This window comes from Plectropomus leopardus, chromosome 18 (genome assembly GCF_026936395.1).
Source record: "Plectropomus leopardus strain MGB_pleo_1.0 chromosome 18, ASM2693639v1, whole genome shotgun sequence".
NCBI classification, from domain to species: Eukaryota; Metazoa; Chordata; class Actinopteri; order Perciformes; family Serranidae; genus Plectropomus; species Plectropomus leopardus.
The window spans coordinates 9,342,884-9,362,045 of record NC_142193.1 but is presented as its reverse complement, the minus strand read 5'-3'; the positions used below and the strand labels follow the sequence as shown (position 1 = coordinate 9,362,045).

Sequence of the window (19,162 nt, the reverse complement as noted above, 5' to 3'; positions counted from 1 at the left end):
AATGAGAAATCTCCAAACTATGAAGGCGGAAATAAACACGGAAGCTGCAGTGCTTCAAAGAAAAACACGACAGGAGAGGAGGACACGTAGGCTGTGTGCAGTCTCATGTTGTACTGAGCCAAATGGACATCAGTTGAATTAATTCCAGTGGATTTCAGACTGCAGTATTGCTCCGTTTGTTAGTTTAGTATTTTTTCCTCTCCTGGCAGCTTAAATGGAGACAGACAGAGAAAGAGGGGTGGTCTTGGCCACAGAGAGATATGGCAGCGGAGAGTCCTGGAAGTATTTTGCAAAGGATGAAGTGATGGAGAGGAGAAGAGATGGGAGTGATGGTCAATCAAGAGGAAACTCTATTGTTGGAGTTTTTAAAGTAAGGATTTGTGATGTTTTCATGCTCACTGCCTTTGGGACGTTTGCAATCCCCTGCCATAAAGGCTTGATTTTATACAGTCAGAGAGGCTGAGAGGACAGTTCAATAAATAGAGGAAATCAGCAGTCATTGTTGAAGTAATTTTGAAGCTCAGCATTAAAATGTGCGCAGATTTAAACAGGAATAAATCCTGTTTTTGTGTCCAACGCACAATAACGGCAGTAACATACTGGAATTAATAGGCATGTCTGTTTAGCAAAGCTCTTGCTCAAACTCCACAAGAGAAACAGTTCAGTGTTTGGGTTTGCACTGTTGGAGCTGGATCAGGAAATATCAGCTGAACATACTATGGGCTGACAAACAGTTTAAACCTGTTCAACCTAACCAGTGAGAACTCTGCAGAAGGCCCAAAGAAAAGAAAAACACTCTTCCACTATATTTAGAGGCCAGTTTCACCGTGGTGGTTCATTAATGATCCAGGGTCACTTACACTTTTCTGGTCTCGAAAACAAATTCAGCAATGTTCCAACAATGTTCTCCTCGATCATGAATACTGTGGGAACATCGACCAAATAGATGCTTTAATCATTGAATTCTCATTCCTTTGGAGGCATAACAATTTTAAATACAAATAATACACTTGGTGTATGAACTGTTTTTATCTCTGACAAAATAGTCATTATTGGGGGAAAGAATAGAAACCTCAATAAAATAGCAGATTCCAAACTTTTGAGCAGTCATAGCACCACTGACTGCTCACACACTCCCCCTCTCAGACTCACATTGTAACTTTTGATTTCAGAGTGTGTTTCTGCCTCAAGGCTATCCAGAGAGCGTCAGTGACGATTACCTGCAGTACCAGTTTTGGGATACGGTGCAGGTACAGTAAATGATGCACCAAAACTAATGTCATCATTACCTTAACCATTGTATTGAAGTCCATCCAAGCCCCCCCTCCCCTCTCTCTCTCAGGCTTTCTCCAGCTCTTTGTCGGGGACTTTAGCAACTCAGGCTTCTCTCAAAGGTGTCGGTGTTGGAAACCAAGAGGCGACAGTAGCTGCAGCCACAGTCACCTGGTTACTAAGAGGTGTGATCCCTTAAAATATACCACAAATGTACATTTATGCTTGCATGGTGAGTGCAACTTGCAAACTAATGTTTCCCCCACAGATGGAACTGGTATGTTGGGAAGAATCCTCTTTGCTTGGCATAAAGGGTAGGCTCATAGTTTTCTTATTTGTCAGTGCATAAAAGTTTTGGGATTCTAATCCAGATACTTCCCATTTTTCCTTTTGTTTGTGCTTCTGTTTCAGTCATGGTAATTCCTCTTTATGATCTGTTTCTTTGTCTTTATTTTCAGGAGTAAACTGGACTCTGAGGCCAAAAAATGGAGGTATGCATTGTGTACAGGCACTCAATTTATAATGACTTGATCATTCTAGTCATTATGGTGAACCCATTTGATGTAATAAGTTATTTTATTTTTTTACTAGGCTTTTTGCTGATGTTCTCAACGACATTGCCATGTTCATGGAAATATTGGCCCCGTACTTTCCTGCTTTCTTCACTGTGATTGTGTGTACTGCAGGGATATTCAAGGTAAAAAAAAGTCATATGTGATTAAAAATTAAAAACTCAAGGTTCACTTGATTTGCTACTCCCAGAAGCCAAGTAAGTTACTGAGTAAGTGAACTTTTATTTTAGACTTTTTTATCACAGTATACTGAAAGTGTAGTATTTTGAGAGTCAATTCTCAATTTACTGAATGCTAGGTTTATTTGTATTATTGATCTGATTATCAACACATTTGCTGGATTATTCCAGTCTGGAAAATGTCTAAATTTAACAGTCATAACAAACCAGAAGCCTAACACAGGGGCCTAATCAAATGGCTCCCAACATGTGGGTCAGGATTTCTCTGTGGGTTTGCTTGATAAAAATCAGAAAATACAGAAAATACAGAACTGGAAAGCAGAGTAAACTATATATCTACTATGCTAAATTATGTTTAGCTGTGATTTTGGCTCACAAATTCTGGGTACTTTTACACGTGAAATCCCCTGAAGAATTCAAATGAAACAATATGAGAAGGCAAAATATCTCTTTGTTGAAGAGGCCACCAACCTGTGATGAAGGATCACGAGTAGACAGTCCTGTATTTTAGGGCATAAATGTCTAAACTTTGTAGCCTGTTACTCGGACTGGATGGATTTTTCGTTTTACTCCATTAATGCATTATTATCAGTATTTGAATTAGACTACAAACTATGAAACTGTGACATGAAATGGAGTCAAGATGCAACTGATTATCAAAATAATTTGCTGCTGACCTACTAAAAACTAAATAAACTTCAAGTTTTAGGGCTGCTGGGTATTCAGTGATACATGTGAGCTGCCTTCTGTGTTGGTCTTCAGTCCCTGGTTGGAGTGGCAGGCGGAGCGACTAGAGCTGCTCTGACTGTTCATCAGGCTCGCAGAGACAACATGGCAGACATCTCCGCCAAAGATGGAAGTCAGGTGCTTCCTCTGGATTTCTCTTGACCGATGTCTTGTATTTTCCTCGGTTTCCTCTGTTTATCATGGAGAAAACTTCAGTGAACAGTGTGATTACTTGTGCTGAATAACATTGCTCACAGTTGTGGCACAGGGGTCTATTTCCTGTACCTACTCATGTGTTCGTCTATTTTAATTATACCAGAGAAAAGTAATTAACCTCTTCAGTTTCACACACACAGGAGACATTAGTGAATCTGGCGGGACTGCTGGTCAGTTTCATGCTCATTCCCCTCGTCACTGATAATCCAATGTAAGTAATGTTATATATGTTGTATTTAAATTACTGTGAAAATCTTACTTAGAAAAGTCTGTCATGTCACACTTCTTTCTCTCTTTATGCCCCTCAGACTGACGCTCAGCCTCTTCTTCCTCTTCACCATACTCCACCTCTTTGCCAACTACAAGGCTGTGCGTTCGGTTGTCATGGAAACCTTCAATGAGGCACGGCTGTCGATTGTGCTGCAGCAGTACCTGAGAGACGGACAGATCCTGAGTCCACTAGAGGCCAATCAGAGAGAACCAGTTTTATTGGGTGAGAAACATGAATTTATACAGAAGTATCAGTGTTGACACAATTTTTAAATGTTAACTCTGTGCATTAAAAATTATGCTCTTGTTTTTTTTCTAGACTTTTTTTCTAGCAAAAGTGTGCCAATCAAACTTGGAGTGAGGCTGCAGGAGGTTGCACAAAGGTAATTTTTATATACCATTATTGCTTTTGTGATGAAGAATAGGCAATAAAAGTTTAACAATATAATTTCACTTATTTTGTAGCTCAGAGGACCTGCATTTGGCTTTGAAGGAAAACAACATGCCTTACCTATTAGGAGTACGAAATGGTATTTCAACTTTCATTGTTCTCCAAAGAACAACAAACAGACTTTGAATGTTTTTGTAAACTCAGCTGTGTTCCTCTCAGGCTGCATCTGTGTTTGTTTGGGACCTGAAGCGTCAGCACACGATGAAATCAGAGCGATGTGCCAAGCTGTGTGGCTCAGCAGCAAACTGAGCCCTCAGACTCAACAACAGCAAAGTGAGCCTTTACTTCCATGCATTCATTTACTTTACATTCATAAAGGCGCTTTCGTTCTTTTACACATTGACACATTGTTATCTTTTACACATTGACACATTGTTATCTTTTACACATTGACACATTGTTATCTTTTTTATTTCAGGTTCCTGGGAAAATGTGCACGAGAGTCACAAGTTGATGGACAAAATTTTCAATCAGTTCCTCAAAGGTGAGCACACACAAAACAGTTTTAACTCGTAAGTCACCAGCTTTTTTTTGTTGTTTTCAAAACATGATTGTTGGTAATATAATTTTCAGGTGTGGAAGCTGCTGGATGGGACACAAAACGAACTCTACTGGACTGGGATGAGTGGAGGGTCGAGTGGAAAACAAAAACTAACTGAGCTGTGAGAAATCTGCAGCCATTTGACATTGTTTGCATCAGTTTTTTAAATGCTCAAAGAGTGATATTTGTGTTTAATTCATTTTTTAAATCTCAATGTGTATGATACAAGTAAAGAAAAAAGAAATCTATTTTTGTATGGGAAAATTTTGATTTCTTTCCAGTAAAAGTAAAAGCTGGATGGAGTGACCAAGTGTTTCCTTTCATGTTTTCCAACTGTACCAGACATTTCATTGACCTGTGTATAAATGTCACACAAATAAAACATGACCTGTTGAACTGAAGCATACCTGTTATCCATATGGGGGCGTTGTAGCATTCATGCGCAATAACTCACCACAAAGAAGAAGATACGCAACCTCGTCATCATCAAGTTAACAAGATTTTCAAGCGAAAATTAAGTATTTCCGCTTTTATCTGCAGTTGACAAATGCCATAATATATCAGCGCCAACAAGGTTTGAAACAATACAAGAAAAATAGACTTATATATACTACCGAATACTACACAATCATCAGCATTGCTTTTGCAGCGTGTTGTAACATCAAATTTTATCAAACACATCGTGAGGTTTTTATTTTGAAAATTTGGCCGGATAATGCAGTTGTATTATTGATCACTTGATTGGATGCGCAAGCAACTCCAGGGACTGACCATAATAGTTTGTTTTGTGGCAAATTGAACGAAATTGTGCTCTAAATGGGAAGATATACGTGTGCCTACAACTGCGAAAGCTCCAACGAGTCAGATATAAAGTATTTTAAGTGAGTATTTACGTTAAACAGCTGGCGCATGTGCGAAAAGTCAAGCTAGCTAACGTAAACATTGCATTAGCTACTTCTTGGTTTTGCTAGTTTTCCAAATCCGAAAGTTTTATCTAGACTAACTAGGGGTACGAATTCAAAAAGGGATACACGATTAGCCTGTCGTAAGTCAAGCGACTTTTTTTGATAATCGACCGAGCGTTTATAATATTTTTCCAGCTAAAAATACCAGCTATTTATTCGTTTCAGCTTCTCATCTTGCTTCTGGTTGGACTGTAGGCAGACATGCAGCTCGTTTTACTTAGAAGAAATTTTGCCAATGACAATGAATGGGGTAAAAGTTACTGACTTTTAGGTGGAGTACAGTGTTGTATTTCCTTCACACAGCAGGACTGTAATGAGTTGTGTGCTCCCGCAGGTTTCCTCTGTACAATCCGAGAAAACTGAAGAAATGGCTTACCAATATGAATTTGAAGGACTGGACCCCATCGCGCTTCTCTGTGCTGTGCAGCAATCACTTTGAGGATCAGTACATTGACAGAACAGGCAAATGTGTGAAACTCAAAGAAGATGCCGTTCCCACCATTTTTTCATCCCCTGGCAATGCACAGAAAAGAAAGGTCTGTATGTAGTTGTGAAGTGTCAGTGGACCAAGTAAAAATTATTAACAGTTGCATCATTGAGTAATTTTAGAAGAAGATATTAAAACCTTTTAAAAGGCCAGCAATTTCATCAAAAAAATTCATCTGTTTCTGACCTCATATGCAATACTGTCACTGTTCCCCTAATGTAGGCTTCCATCAAGCCAAGAAGTAAGAGAAACAAGGTGAGAGAATATTTTATTGACATTTACTAAGAAAAAAAAAAAAAAAAGAAATAGAAAAATAGAAATACTTTATTGATCCCTGGGGGGAGGGGGGTTGTGGTTCGTTACAGTTGCTCTGATGCCAGCATACATAATTATAGTAAGTAGAAATAAGTACCAAAACGAGTATATAAATATATAAAAAAGAAAGTACATTAAGGGTAAACAATTAGCACAGTATGTAAATATTTAAAATAAAGTTTGTAAATATGCTGATTATGTAAGTGTGCAAAAATATAAATGTATAAAATAAATGAATAGACATTTTGCACTAATCTGTGAATATTTAAATCATAATATGGATAATGTGCTAAGTGTGTAGTGTGTTAAATATAAAACTGTGCCTTATGCTACAATAAAATGTACTGTATAAGACTTGTATGTAAGTTAAAAATATAAATATTTGTGTAAAGCTACAGCAATGAACAACAAGATATACATAAGCAAGAATAACAATAAGAATATATACAATATATATAATGTGTAATGTGTGAAATATAGTCTACATTCAAGAGTGGGAAGAATATTTCACATTTGAGTAAAGGCGCATGGGATTGCTGTAGTTGAAATAGAAATATTAAACGAAATATTGCAGTGAAGACAATTAGTTGTCATTTTAGCAATTTAGTTGTCATTTTAGCAAGCATGTGGGTTCTTTCTCTCTTTAAACTTGTAAAACTCTGTTTGCTCAGATGGAGCTGTCTTAGATTGGGGCTAAAAATCAAGGCTATTAACATAAGTGCCATAATTGCTAAAAAATAAATAAATAAATAAATAAATAACACAGTGTGTGTGTGTATTTTGTTTTTCTTTATTGTGAACCCAGCCACCCGATGTTAAAGCCTCAGAGTCGAGTCCAGCTCAGGCCTCAACAACCACTACTGCCCCTGCAAAGAGAAGAGTCCAGAACAAAGAGTCCAGCCAGACAGAGGAGGAGCCTGCTGGGTATGTTACTGTAAACAGGTGCATTTCTTTACCCACCATTGTTGCTTTGCTACCTCTCTCCAGTTCTGTGTTCCTCACACTGTTGGCATAAAGTTTGTCTGTAATGTCGTACAGAGCTGGCCTCTTTTGGAAAATGCCGATTTCTCTCTGGATTATTGTCATGGAGTTACTCAGGGAGTTTTGGCAGGTGATCTGAAAGCAAGCTCTTTACTCACACTCCTCTCATGATCTCGCCGTTTTCTTAAATTGAACAGTCCGAACTTTTTCTAATATGTGGATGTAGATACTTAAATCTACAGTCAACTCAGTTTCAGTGCACAATTCTGATGTCACTCTGCTGGTGATTATATAATGTTTGCTGTGGAATGGTTTATAATTTAAAAAAAGATGTGCTTAGAAATAATTTTGTACCTGTAATCTTAATGTTTAAAGTCTGAAATTTTCAGTCTGAACATGTAGACTTTTGCCTCTAAACTGTGTTATAAAAGTTTGTGTAAATTTCAGTTAAGTGACTGCAAGCTTAATGTTATGGGGAGGTTTTGTACACAAAACTCTGCAAACAAAACAGATTTCCAAGAAAGAGAGGGTATTTACCCTAACCGGTTTCTTTAGAGCTGTTACAGGAAGACACTTAGCCACAAGCCAAAATTGATTTTATTTTTTTTATTTTTTCATTTCTTGCATTTGTGTGTTTGCCTGCATTAGAGAAAATTTGTAAATTAGGATTGCAAATTATGATTATTTTCATTATAAATTAATCTGGACATTATTCATCTGACTTATTGTTTTGTCTATCAAATGTCAGAAAGTAGTTTTGTATATGCCCTTTATAATTTCCTGGAGTTCAAGATAACACCTTTAAGTATATTCAGTTTAATGTCATGTAAGACAAAGAAAAGCAGCAAATTCTCATATTTTAGAATATGTACAGAAACAAGAGATTATTGGTTAATCAAATGATTGTTTTAGGTCTAGAATTTACCAGAATTCACCATTTACCAGAACCCTGGTGATCTGTTTGATCTTTACACATTCATATTGTAACTTAGTTGGGATGCTCTACAACAAGTATATTAGAGGTTCAGTGACACAGAATTAATGAATGCATTCTTTTAATAGCCTGCGTCAGAAACTGTGAGCATGTAACACAGCAGTTTCAGTTTGAACCTAACTACCTGTATGAAGTGATTTGTAAGTTTGGATTGTTGCCCCTTTAACATGTTGACCTTTTCTGGTTTAATGTTCAGAGACAAAGACCCAAAAAAGTCAAATGACAAATGGAGGATTATCGTAGATGAAGGGCTGATGAAGATAGAGTCATTTCCACATTTCTTCCATGGAGATTATTGCGTACCACGGGTAAGTGATATTAGAAATATGTATCATTCCTAGTCAATGTTATGATAACATAGTGATATCTTTATTTTTGTTCATTATTTATCATAAATTATGGCAATAATATTGGTAATATATAAGGCTTTTGTTGATCAATGTTAACATTCATCATTACAGTTTTTATCAAATACTGTTGCTTAACATTCATATCTAATTTTGTAATATTTAACACACACCAACAGGATATTCAGTGGGCTCCTGATGATAATTTTAATGTAAGTTGTCCTCATGATTTTAAGATACAATATTTTTTCTTTCATATTCTGATTCCTACATTATCAAGTATTTTAATCAAGTGTTCATCTGTAATGTTCACAGACAGAATGTGAAGATCCTGAAAAGGTGATAGAGGTAAGTTACAACATTATTACCTGAGTGCAATGCAACATCAAATGCAAGCTAAAGTGACCGGGATTCTTACCGCAGTCACATTATGTTTCCCGATGATGTGATATCGTGATGACAGGTGAAAGAGCCGTGGCAGTGGCTTGGTCTGGATGTCCGAGGACCGCTGCCCCAAACACTGAATGGACACAAATACATTTTGACTGTGACAGACTACTACTCCAAGTGGGTGGAAGCTATGCCTATGCAGTCGTGCTTCCCTTCATATGTGGCAAAGCACATCACGGACATCATAGCTCATTTTGGATATCCGCTCAGAATCCTCTCCAGACTGCCTCATGACATAGTCCACAAAGTGAGTGTGTTACTCATTGACCCATTTTAATTGTTTTTGAATGTGTAAGTTATTGTAATTACCTATTTTTTGCTTAAAAATAGCTCTGATGTCAGCATCCAAGTTGTAATCCAACATATCCATATCCCACTTGTCAGAAGTTCCTGTGAAGCAAACAAAGATGCGCCACAACAACTGTGGTCTGTCATTGAAGGTTCTATTAAAAATTGTATGCATATGGTGGAATATTATCCATACACAGTATTTATAGCCCTCATAAGAATCTGCAAATCTGTTGTTCTGTGCTGACATGAACACTTGCAGGTTGTGAATACAGAAATCCTTTCTTTCTTTATATTCTCAAAGATTTCTTTTTGGCATTTTTCCTTTATTTGATCCGACAGTGTAAGCATGAGAGGGGCAGAGAGAGGGGATGACATGCAGCGAAATGCCACAGGCTGAAAGCAAACCGGCAGACGCTGCTTACAATCTTTTTCCATCTATCCCCTTCGATGTGAATGCAACATAAGATCTGTTGTTGTTGAATGCTGCTAAAATAATTGCAAAAATAATATTGTCTTAGTTAAAATGACCATGTGCTTGGATTTGACTGTCCGGCACAACAGTAGACACCAATGTAGCGTAAAACATGGATGGACATAAACCCCAGGGACAAGTTTCATCTTATCAGAAAGGCTGAAGAAGTAACTTTTTTACTCGGTAACAAATGCTTGAAAAGAATCAGGTGGGACTTTAGTTCACCACATATTTTGTTTCATAATATTGTTATTATTGGTTTATTACCATATCCTAAACACCCAGTGTCTTACATGCTATGTGAATGTATCTCCATGTTAGATCAACAGAGAGCTGAAAGATCAGCTGAAGGTCACCGTCGCTCTTGTCATCTATCATCAACAGACTGGCACTGTAGATTTGGTCACACAGCAGATAATCGACAGGTCTGTACAATAATCCAGTCAATGTCCTCTCATAATAATACATCTGCTTTGCATTGATGCATCTCCCAGCTTCAAATTGATGTGATTTTGGCCAATTAGTCAAAGAAGGTGAGTATAAAAAATATAGTATAATAGGGCGTGGGCACAGAGGTCAAGTGCTTGCACAAAACTGATATTGTAACTCTTCTCCACAATGCTTTAATGTATCATGTATTTTTTTCCTTTTGAACTGATAAATGCATTAAAAAACTGTAACTGAAATATCTCTTATTGTGTCTACATGTTTTCTCCCCAACAGGATGGTTAGTGATCTAATAGAGGAGCATGCACCTGACTGGGATGTCTACCTCCCTGCCAAAGTTTTCAGTCTGTGTTTCAAAGAGCATTCAAAGACTAAGGAAAGGCCCTTTTCAGTGCTCTGCTGTACGGGACTGGAGCCCGTCAAATCCCCCAGAGGACTGAGTGTAAGTGTAGATTTTGAACATTTCAGTTTTTCTGAGGTTTTGTTTTGTGTGTATTGTAAAATGACTTTTATGTCCCTGCCTCTCTTTTCTGCAGTACACTTATTCCAAGATCCGAGAGAGTGCTTTCGTCGTTAGATAGAAACTCAAAGTTTTGTTGGTGAGTTGAATATATTTTACGTTATTGTGTGTGTGAGTACATCTTACTTTTATTGTATTCTTCTTCCGTGGTCATGGAATTTATGATCAAGTCAGAGAGAAAGAGTGTAATCTGAAAACAACCTGATAGAAGTTTGAGAATATCAGGGGAATTTCTACCAATAAGTCACTTAAATGTACAGTTTTTCTCACTCTCTTATTATTTTTCAGGTCAGTTGATGTGGAAGAGAAACTGGGCCTGGTTTCTTTGACCAAACCAGGGGGGGAGGGTATTGTTTGGTTCTGAGGGAACTTTGATTTTTGAGGATTGTCATGGAAAAGTGCTGGAATTCTCTTTTACTTCATGGACATAGAAGGAATGTTGTAACCCTGATAGTTTGACGAGGATGAGGACTTGTCCACTGGACAGGTAATGCCAATACCTGCAGATTTCTACAGCATATCCCATTCTTCCAGTGACTCAATTTCATTTTCAACCTTTGTTGGCCCACCAGTTCAGTACAGTATTATTATTATTATTATTATTATTTTTTTTTTTCTAATTTAATATGTCTTAAAATACTAAAGACCATGACTGAGAGTGCAGTTCGGCACCAGAGGGAAAGTCAAACTAAATACAGGTCTCTATATGTTCAAGTCATGACCAGAAGTTTAGAACAGTGATGTTAGTTTGGGCTTGAGCCATATGAGTCCCATTGATATAAGTTTAAGTTTTACATTGGGATCTGTTTGCATTTTGTAAATTGTACAGAGTTATATTTTCCAAGAAAAAAAAGGCAGCTGTGCATTAATTGGTGTTGTTTGATGCATGCAGAATGTAAACCATGTAAATAAATTTGCTTTGAATAATAATTGTTTTGGTTATACATGCAGTATGCAAATTAGACAAAAAATTCAGCAGTACATATTGACGGAACCACGACTTGTTTTCAACTGTTTTGATATGTGTTCCCACGTTAGTATTTACGAATGATCGTTGAGCACATGCAGTATAGGGCATCCGCAAAAGAAGAATCAAATCTGTTATGCCTGAGTTGCACCTACAGCAGCAACTTCAAATGATGCCAAGACAAGTTGGAGATTACAGATTACAGTGTTATGGTTATAAAACAAAACTTTAATAAAAAAAGAACTATAAATGATATGGTAAGTGTGTAGGTATCTACATTTTTGGTGCTTTTACCTTTTTTGTATCGTGTTGGGCTTTTTTATTTTTTTTATAGTGACCAGATAATAAAGCCACAAAGTCACACATACATCACAAGAAGAAAAACAAATCCTGGTTTCACAGCTTGTGACATGTCGCTTGACCTGTTTTTCTCAGCTGCTGTCAGTTCAGCTGTCCCACACAGTGTGGTGAGCAGATGACAGCTGCTATCAGGCTGAGAGGAAGTAAGTCCTCCCACATAAAAGAACCAACAAGTGAAAAGAAAACACCTGTTTATTTTAGCAGGGAGGGAGATGTGATAAAAGTTTAGAAGTGATCTGAAGATTAAACTCTGTTCAGTGTAGTTAAATAGGTTTTGATCTTATAAAGCTATTATTCAAAGGGAGAAATTAAGCTCCGTGCAACTTTACTTTGGGCTTGCAACAGAAGGCGATTTTCACGATACGATATCCGTCTCTGAAAATATCTCAGTTTCTTGGTATCATATTATTACACTATTATCATTATTATTAATAACAACGATCCTCAAAGGAATTAAAACAGACTTTTTTGGTTGAACAATTCTATATTTTAATTGCAACTTGAAACCATTTTTATAGAAGTGTTTGTATCTGGTTAGGAGGAAAGGAGATGGCTTTGTTTCCCTTTGTCTTTTATACAGTTGATAAGCAGATGTACAGTGTGATTGGTCAATTTTTCTATCACAGTATACCTTGAAACCAGCATACTGCTGCAACACTACTATATGGAAACAATGACTTATTCTCATAATGACAGAGTGGATTTACAAGAGTCCAATCATAGAAATTCTTACAATATGTTTTTGTGAACACTGTTATACATCAGACGTTAGGACATCGTATACACATATATAACCCTGATAGTGGCAAGAATACCAAGAAGAGAGACAGTGCACTGATAGACTTGTGTCTCTTACAAAAGAACAATAGCTATAGGATGGAAAGATGTGAACAAACCAAGTATAAAGCTACATCATAAGGATTTATCAACAAAAGGAAAACTGGCAGTTTCTGAAACTATCCTGGGGGAGCTTCAAGGACTCTTTTTTTAAACAAAATGTTGATAGATATTTAAAAAAAAATAGAAATGGGAGTGGGGTTGGGACAGCTGGAATTAAGAAAATAAAAGTGTTGTAGACCAAGTAATCTTTAACATTTCTGTACATTGTAATTACTGTGACATCTGTTTTTAACCTCTGTTTTAATAATGTTTTTTGTTGGTTTTTTTTGTTGTGATTTGTTTTTGGCTTGCACTTTCATTTTATGGTATACCATATTTGCTGCCAATACTATTTTAGTTATATGTAACATCTGTTGTAATTGAATCCCCTCCCTATAATATTGTTTAGAAGAATCCAGTAACACTACAGTTGGTTGTTAATAATAATCAGAATATTACCTGCCATAATAATTTGCAATTAAAAGAATAAAAAAGGTGCCTGTAGCACCGCCTGCTGGTTGATTTGGGGGTTGCAGGTGTCTGATGCTGCTGTGATCTCACAGTTGTCGCTGTGCAGTGGAGGCGTTTTTTCTGCGTGCAACCAACCGCAAGAAATGGTGAGTGAGGAAAACAGATACAGCTCAAAATGCAGTGGCCTGTTGACTAGTCAGAGCTTACTCTAATTAATCGTAAAGGCATTATCTAGGTAATTAAATGTATGCTGTCAGGAGCTGAACAAATCTCGTCACAAAAATCGATCATCCAAAAGCTGATGCCTTTGTTTAGCTAACCCCGGCTAATGTCGGTTAGCTTCCTGACGTTGGTTAACGTCAACATTGGAGCTCAAGCTTGCTGGACATTGCTTTATACAACTCGAAACCTTTGTAAGGTTAACAGAGGAGGGTCCAGTTGAAAGTGCATACACATTAACATCGTTTTGGATAAGTGACAGCTCAACCTACAAACTTTGCTTTTGATGAAATGGCTAGTTAGCCGCAACGAGGCTAACTAGCTAAAGTTGTCAGCTCGGCTAGCGGTGTCAGCTATGACATACCAGATTTTTTTTAAAAACTTGGTGTTAACAGTTAATCGTCGCTTGTTAGGCAGCGAAAAGTTTGTTGGGTAAGTGGTACTTTGGGAGAGGAGGGACGATTTCCAGAATCAGTTTATGAGGAAGCTACTCCGGCTAACAGTTGGTTGAACGAGTAGCCACAGCTAGGCTAGCCAGCAGCTGCCGCACCGTGTGTCCTCAAACGCCTTGATAGAAATTGTCGTGACGTTATGGAGTAGAGGTGTTTGTTTTTATGTGAATCTTACCTGTTTATAAACCAGTGAACTTACCAAACCACTGTCACTTTGAGCTTTACCACCACTGCTACCACACAGCTTAATCCTGTGGTTATATCCTGACTAATACAGGCATATGAAGAACATAAACAAGAAGCAATCTGATACACCATTTGCGTTAGTTTTGGAGAGCAGTGGTCAACACTGTACCTTTAGTTTCAAAGTTTGTCTTTACTTCATCTAAATCTTTCAGTACCTCCTTGTTTACGTCATGAGATATTCAAATGCATCAGTACTTTGTGTCAGGGCTTTTCCTGGTTCCTGTTGTGGTATTGTTCACTATACTGTGGGGGATAAAATCAAAACCCACCCACAATGAGTTTCATAATACCCCTATGCTTTTGCTTCAGTTGTTTAATATTTGTAAATGCAGTGGTGGAATGTAACTTGGTACATTAACTTAAAAAATGTGAGGTACTTGTACATTACTTGAGTATTTGACATCCTTGCTACTTTATACGTCTACTGTACTACATGTCAGGTATAAACATTTTACTTTTTACTCCACTACAATTATCTGAAAGCTTTAATTACTTTACAGATCACAATTTTCATACTCTTTCTGTCCTGTGAAAACCATGTATCTTCAGATGCGTTGAATGTTTGTGATAAACTGAAGGATGATGCATTGAGAACATTTAGCTACTTTTTAAGCTAAGCAAACTATATAAAAATCCTTTCAAGAGCACATGTCCTGTGGACAGCACTGTCAGTCCTTCTAACTTAATACAGGTGATGGCAGGAAACATCAGATTGATTGCAAATAAGTAAATTGACCACACACAAGAAGGCTGAATTGCTTCCTCTTTTTATTGAGTCTTCGTTTTGCATGTTGAAAAGCACCATGCAAAATGCATCGTTTGCAACATTTCAAATGAAGACTAAATAAAAAGTAGAAGCTATCATCCCTCTTGTGTGCAGTGAATGTAATTTCCATTTAAAAACACTCTCATATTAGCTGGAAAATGTTTTATCTTAAAGTTGTAAACAGGGCTGTTTCTCTGACACCATGAAAAGTTGACTTTTGAGAGACACATGGTTTTCGCAGGACAGCCACGCAAATTAACACATGATGATCTTATAGGCTATGATGCCTTGCCATAGATTAAAATGCAACATACACAGTTATGCAGCAGTAATATTAAAATATCAGATATAATTATTAAAACACTGAAAGGGACAATTTTACTGCACAATGAGTACTTTTACTTTTTATACTCAAAGCACATTATCTGATAATGTTTACATACTTCAACTGAAGTATAGTTTGAAGGCAGAACTTTTACTTGTAGTGGAGTGTTTTCACAGTATGGTATTTGTACTTTTACCTAAGTAAAGGATCTGAATACTTCTTTCACCACCATGCAAAAATAAATAAAGCTTCTATCTGCTGATGGCAACAGACACTTTTTGGAGGTTTTACCATAGGGACGACCAGTAATGGGTAGATTATGAAATACTTGTCTTTTCGCCAGAATGAGCTTTATTCCTGAGTGGGGCTTTCGGATTTGAATTAAACAAGGGGATTGTATTACAGATCCAGCTTTTTCAAACTTAAGTCTTAGTTGTTTTTTTTATCTTTGGAAGAAGCTGATGAAAACATGAATGAGTTGTTTCAGGGTGAAATGCGCCTCCAGAGATTTGCAACATTTATACAGTCAACAATGAAGTTTTTCTGAGGTGAATATTCTTGGGAGTCATTGGTGTCCCATTTCCACTCTTTTCTCTGTCACTTGATCTCACTTCAGGATGTGTTTCTAATGATCCGACGTCACAAGACGACCATCTTCACAGATGCCAAAGAGTCTACCACAGTCTATGAACTGAAGCGCATTGTGGAAGGCATTTTAAAGAGGCCACCTGAAGATCAGAGGCTTTATAAGGTAAATTACATGGAACTGCCTTCAGATGAGAAATTCCTCTGTTCGAACAGTTGCTTGAGAATGTGCTAATGCAGTTATTTTTTTAGATTACAACGACAGTTTAACTGATAAATTGGCAAAATTGTAATTATTCGTTACCCAAAACTTTGCACTTTTCCCTTCTTGGAGCTTACTGTAAGTTGCTTGTTAGTTTATTATCAGTTAGTGGATCATATACAAATGGGTAACAGCTTCCTGGTTTGTTGCTGGTGTTGCTCATATCCACCTGAGCTATGTTGAGAGCAACATTGGATTTCACATTCATGCTTTACCGCTGTCTGATTGAGGTGGGTGTAGTAGTGGGCATTATATATAGCAGTATATACCATTAAATGATATTAATTTATTTACAGTCTAAGAATTAGCTTTACTGTTTAGCATTCCAATGTTTAGTCAATACTTGATTTGCAGCTTTTCATTAGAAAATCATTGTTTCAGTCATTTTCAAGTTAAATTGCAACATTCTCTGGTTTCAGTTTCTTAAATATGAGGATTTGCTGCTTTTAGTTGTCTTATTTGACAGCATATTAAATACATTTAGACTTTAGACTTTTTGTCAAGCAACACAAGCAAAATGAGGTTTGTTTGAAAAACTAAATTAGTTTGAAAAACTAAATGGCTCATCTTTACTAATTTTTAAAAGTTATTTACTTGGCGTTTAATGGAAAAACATAATCTGCATATCAGTCTAGTCAGCCAAGTACCATTGGTGAGGTAGGTAGGTCCTCAATATCTCTGGTTGTATTGGACACATTTATACAATGTTACGAATCAATAGAGCAGGATTATTGTTTGGTAATATTGGATTTTAATATATTTTTCTTCATCAGTGTAATAAATTACATTGATTTGTTTGTTAATATTATGTCCTTAACATATTTCTCAATTGAGTTAATTTGATAGACATATATTTAGATGTACTGTAGCAACATAAAATCTCATGTTATTCATATCCCCCAATTGTTAAAAAAAGGGTTTTAAAAAAATGTTAGACAAATGCAAAGCTTGTGTTACTTTTTAACTATGTCAATTAATTTATCCAACAGTTGGAGGATTCTTCCAGCTTAAAACTTAACAGACACTGAATACAAACTTGCTGGCATAGAGAAACGCAAGTAGTTTTCACAGTGGAGAGCACTGTGTGAAAGTTACGAGTTCTCACCAGTTTCACTGCTCTGTCAACTTGGTCTCCAAAATCTCTTCAGATGCCCTGAACGCTGTCTTTTAAAAGGCCGATAATGTGCACTGTGTAACATTAAAAAATGAAAGAAATAGTGAACAACTGGCTCTTACACAACTTTTATCTTTTTAAAAAAAAATTTAACCAGGATGACGTGATGCTTAATGACGGTCAAACTCTTGGAAATTGTGGCTTTACAAATCAAACAGCCCGACCTCAGGCCCCAGCCACAGTGGGATTAGCTTTCCGTTTGAGCGGTAAGTAGTTCACCCTTTAATCAACCCTACTTAAGACCATCTTCAGTTAGTGTTGTAGTGGTGGCACTATCCATTCACTTGTTTTATTTTGAGCCTCGCTCTTTTCACTGTTGTCACTTTCTCTGTCGTCCTCTCAGATGATTCATTTGAGCAGCTGAGGGTCGAGCCTTTCTCCACTCCCCCAGAGCTTCCTGACGTCATGAAGCCCCAGGACTCGGGCAGCACAGCCAACGAGCAGGCTGTACAGTGAGGGAGGGTGCTGAGAAACGAGAGGGACGCACAGGGGGTCGGAGGGAGGTTGCACGGGGGGAGGGAGGGGTTTAATTTGGGGAAGCGATGCCTCCGTGGGTGAGTTTTACCTTGCCGACAACAGATCTTCAGCTGGGCATAAACAATTACAAACACGGATTCCCCTTGTTGTAAATGTGAGGGCGGGTGCTTCAAAGTGGTTCATTTGTCCTGAAATCGGTGAACGCATGCTCGATAAATTGATAATTTCACACAAGACCCTTCAGAGATACCTGACGGACTTGTCACGACACTGTCAGTCATCCATGGGATTGGTAACGGCTGAACGTAAAAAAAAAAATGTACCTCGTATTTAATTAATTCTAGTCTTTATTTGGGGTAAGGTTATTGCTGCCTTACTTATGTTTTTTATTTTGCTGGCTTAAACGTGGGAGTTGACAAGGTGTGACATTTTTAAGCTTTTATGTTTGTGTGTTTCTTTATTAAACTATTACTAGGCTTTAACATGTTTTTGGCATTTGGCCTGGATATGTGTTGCGACAATAGCTAGGAGTTTGTGAATTTCTAAGTTACTATCTGTATTTCAAAAACTTTTGAACATTATGAATCTGAAATAAAATAGATTCACATGTTAGCAGGAGATCTGGCAAGATGAACATTTCTTGGTACTTAATCGATCAGAAGTTTTCATACTGTAGCTGCTCACAGAAGTTACTGAGACTGAGTGCACTCAGTCGTGGGTTTCTACAACACATGTAACGCTGGCGTGGACCTGGTGTTGAAAATGAAATGTCCGACAGGCAGAGCAGAAATTAAAAATTGAATTATGGTAATTACTGATTATTTTTTATCTTACTAACAAAGGTGAGGACTAACCAACTTTCCTCTCCAATGTTTGTTTGTAGCCAATGACATCTTGGAGATGTTGATGAGATCTTCTAAACTTGAATCAATGGGCTGCATTGTTTCTTGTAAACTGTCTATCAGTTAGTTTGTCATGTGATGAGTTATGAATCATGCCTGAGTCGTGGGCTGCACATTTGACTCTCCATTGTCCCAGAATTAATGCCCCTCTAGGTTTAGTTCATGCTGCAACTTGTGTTGTATTATACCCCATTAATACCTTAATGCACATTGTTTTCCTGAAATTAAACGTGAATTAAAAATCAACTCTTCTGCACATCAAAGAATTTAAATATAGCACTGGATCTTAGGATCTAGAGGACTACAATTTAAAAATGAAAACCCTCCATTAGTTACAACAGGAAAATATTCTGACCTGGGGGTGTTGAATGAAATTGTTGACATTAACATTTGCAAATTGAGGCTGTTAAACAGTGGGACATGATCAAAGTTGCACTTGTAACTGATTTAACATTAAAACAACTGTTTTTCACCCCTGTGCACTGTGGTGTTTTTGTACACGTTTCTAGTCAAAGGTAAATGTATTAATGTTTCATTATTTTGTGCACACTCAAAACTCAGTTGGAGGAATTCAGTTATTG

The 19,162-nt window shown here is 37.2% G+C and overlaps 3 protein-coding genes across 4 annotated transcripts; all 3 read left to right on the top strand.

Moving 5' to 3' along the window:
• The first annotated feature begins 34 nt into the window (after positions 1-34).
• rusf1 (RUS family member 1) lies at positions 35-4,628 on the top strand. The gene is made up of 14 exons (XM_042505099.2): positions 35-370; positions 1,173-1,250; positions 1,343-1,457; positions 1,541-1,586; positions 1,731-1,763; positions 1,864-1,969; positions 2,786-2,887; positions 3,106-3,176; positions 3,274-3,458; positions 3,555-3,618; positions 3,701-3,765; positions 3,846-3,959; positions 4,105-4,170; positions 4,260-4,628. Exons 1-14 carry the CDS (start codon positions 215-217, stop codon positions 4,343-4,345), a joined length of 1,287 nt encoding a protein of 428 aa, XP_042361033.2. The 5' UTR covers positions 35-214; the 3' UTR covers positions 4,346-4,628.
• A 312-nt stretch (positions 4,629-4,940) lies between these two features.
• Positions 4,941-11,426, top strand: LOC121956783 (uncharacterized). Of its 2 annotated transcripts, none has more exons than XM_042505163.2 (12): positions 4,941-5,108; positions 5,527-5,728; positions 5,902-5,934; positions 6,800-6,936; positions 8,166-8,277; positions 8,496-8,528; positions 8,632-8,664; positions 8,780-9,013; positions 9,851-9,954; positions 10,253-10,418; positions 10,513-10,575; positions 10,785-11,426. In XM_042505163.2, exons 1-11 carry the CDS (start codon positions 5,044-5,046, stop codon positions 10,555-10,557), a joined length of 1,164 nt encoding a protein of 387 aa, XP_042361097.1. In that variant the 5' UTR covers positions 4,941-5,043; the 3' UTR covers positions 10,558-10,575; positions 10,785-11,426. The 2 variants fall into 2 exon arrangements, with proteins under 2 accessions (XP_042361097.1, XP_042361098.1); XM_042505164.2 differs by having other exon boundaries at positions 4,942-5,108; positions 6,800-6,918.
• A 1,799-nt stretch (positions 11,427-13,225) lies between these two features.
• Positions 13,226-19,053, top strand: elob (elongin B). Its single transcript, XM_042505117.2, has 4 exons — positions 13,226-13,319; positions 15,798-15,932; positions 17,300-17,408; positions 17,546-19,053. The coding sequence occupies exons 1-4, from the start codon at positions 13,317-13,319 to the stop codon at positions 17,656-17,658; spliced, it is 360 nt and encodes a 119-aa protein (XP_042361051.1). The 5' UTR covers positions 13,226-13,316; the 3' UTR covers positions 17,659-19,053.
• Positions 19,054-19,162: the final 109 nt, after the last annotated feature.

Coding starts and splice junctions, on each gene's coding strand:
- rusf1 (XM_042505099.2), top strand. CDS start 215: ATGGAGACAGACAGAGAAAGAGGGGTGGTCTTGGCCACAGAGAGATAT. Junction 3,177..3,273: donor CTCGTCACTGATAATCCAAT/GTAAGTAATGTT, acceptor TATGCCCCTCAG/ACTGACGCTCAGCCTCTTCT. Junction 3,619..3,700: donor CTGCAGGAGGTTGCACAAAG/GTAATTTTTATA, acceptor CTTATTTTGTAG/CTCAGAGGACCTGCATTTGG.
- LOC121956783 (XM_042505163.2), top strand. CDS start 5,044: ATGGGAAGATATACGTGTGCCTACAACTGCGAAAGCTCCAACGAGTCA. Junction 6,937..8,165: donor GGGTATGTTACTGTAAACAG/GTGCATTTCTTT, acceptor TTTAATGTTCAG/AGACAAAGACCCAAAAAAGT. Junction 9,014..9,850: donor CTCATGACATAGTCCACAAA/GTGAGTGTGTTA, acceptor TCTCCATGTTAG/ATCAACAGAGAGCTGAAAGA.
- elob (XM_042505117.2), top strand. Junction 15,933..17,299: donor AAGATCAGAGGCTTTATAAG/GTAAATTACATG, acceptor AAATTTAACCAG/GATGACGTGATGCTTAATGA. Junction 17,409..17,545: donor ATTAGCTTTCCGTTTGAGCG/GTAAGTAGTTCA, acceptor TCGTCCTCTCAG/ATGATTCATTTGAGCAGCTG.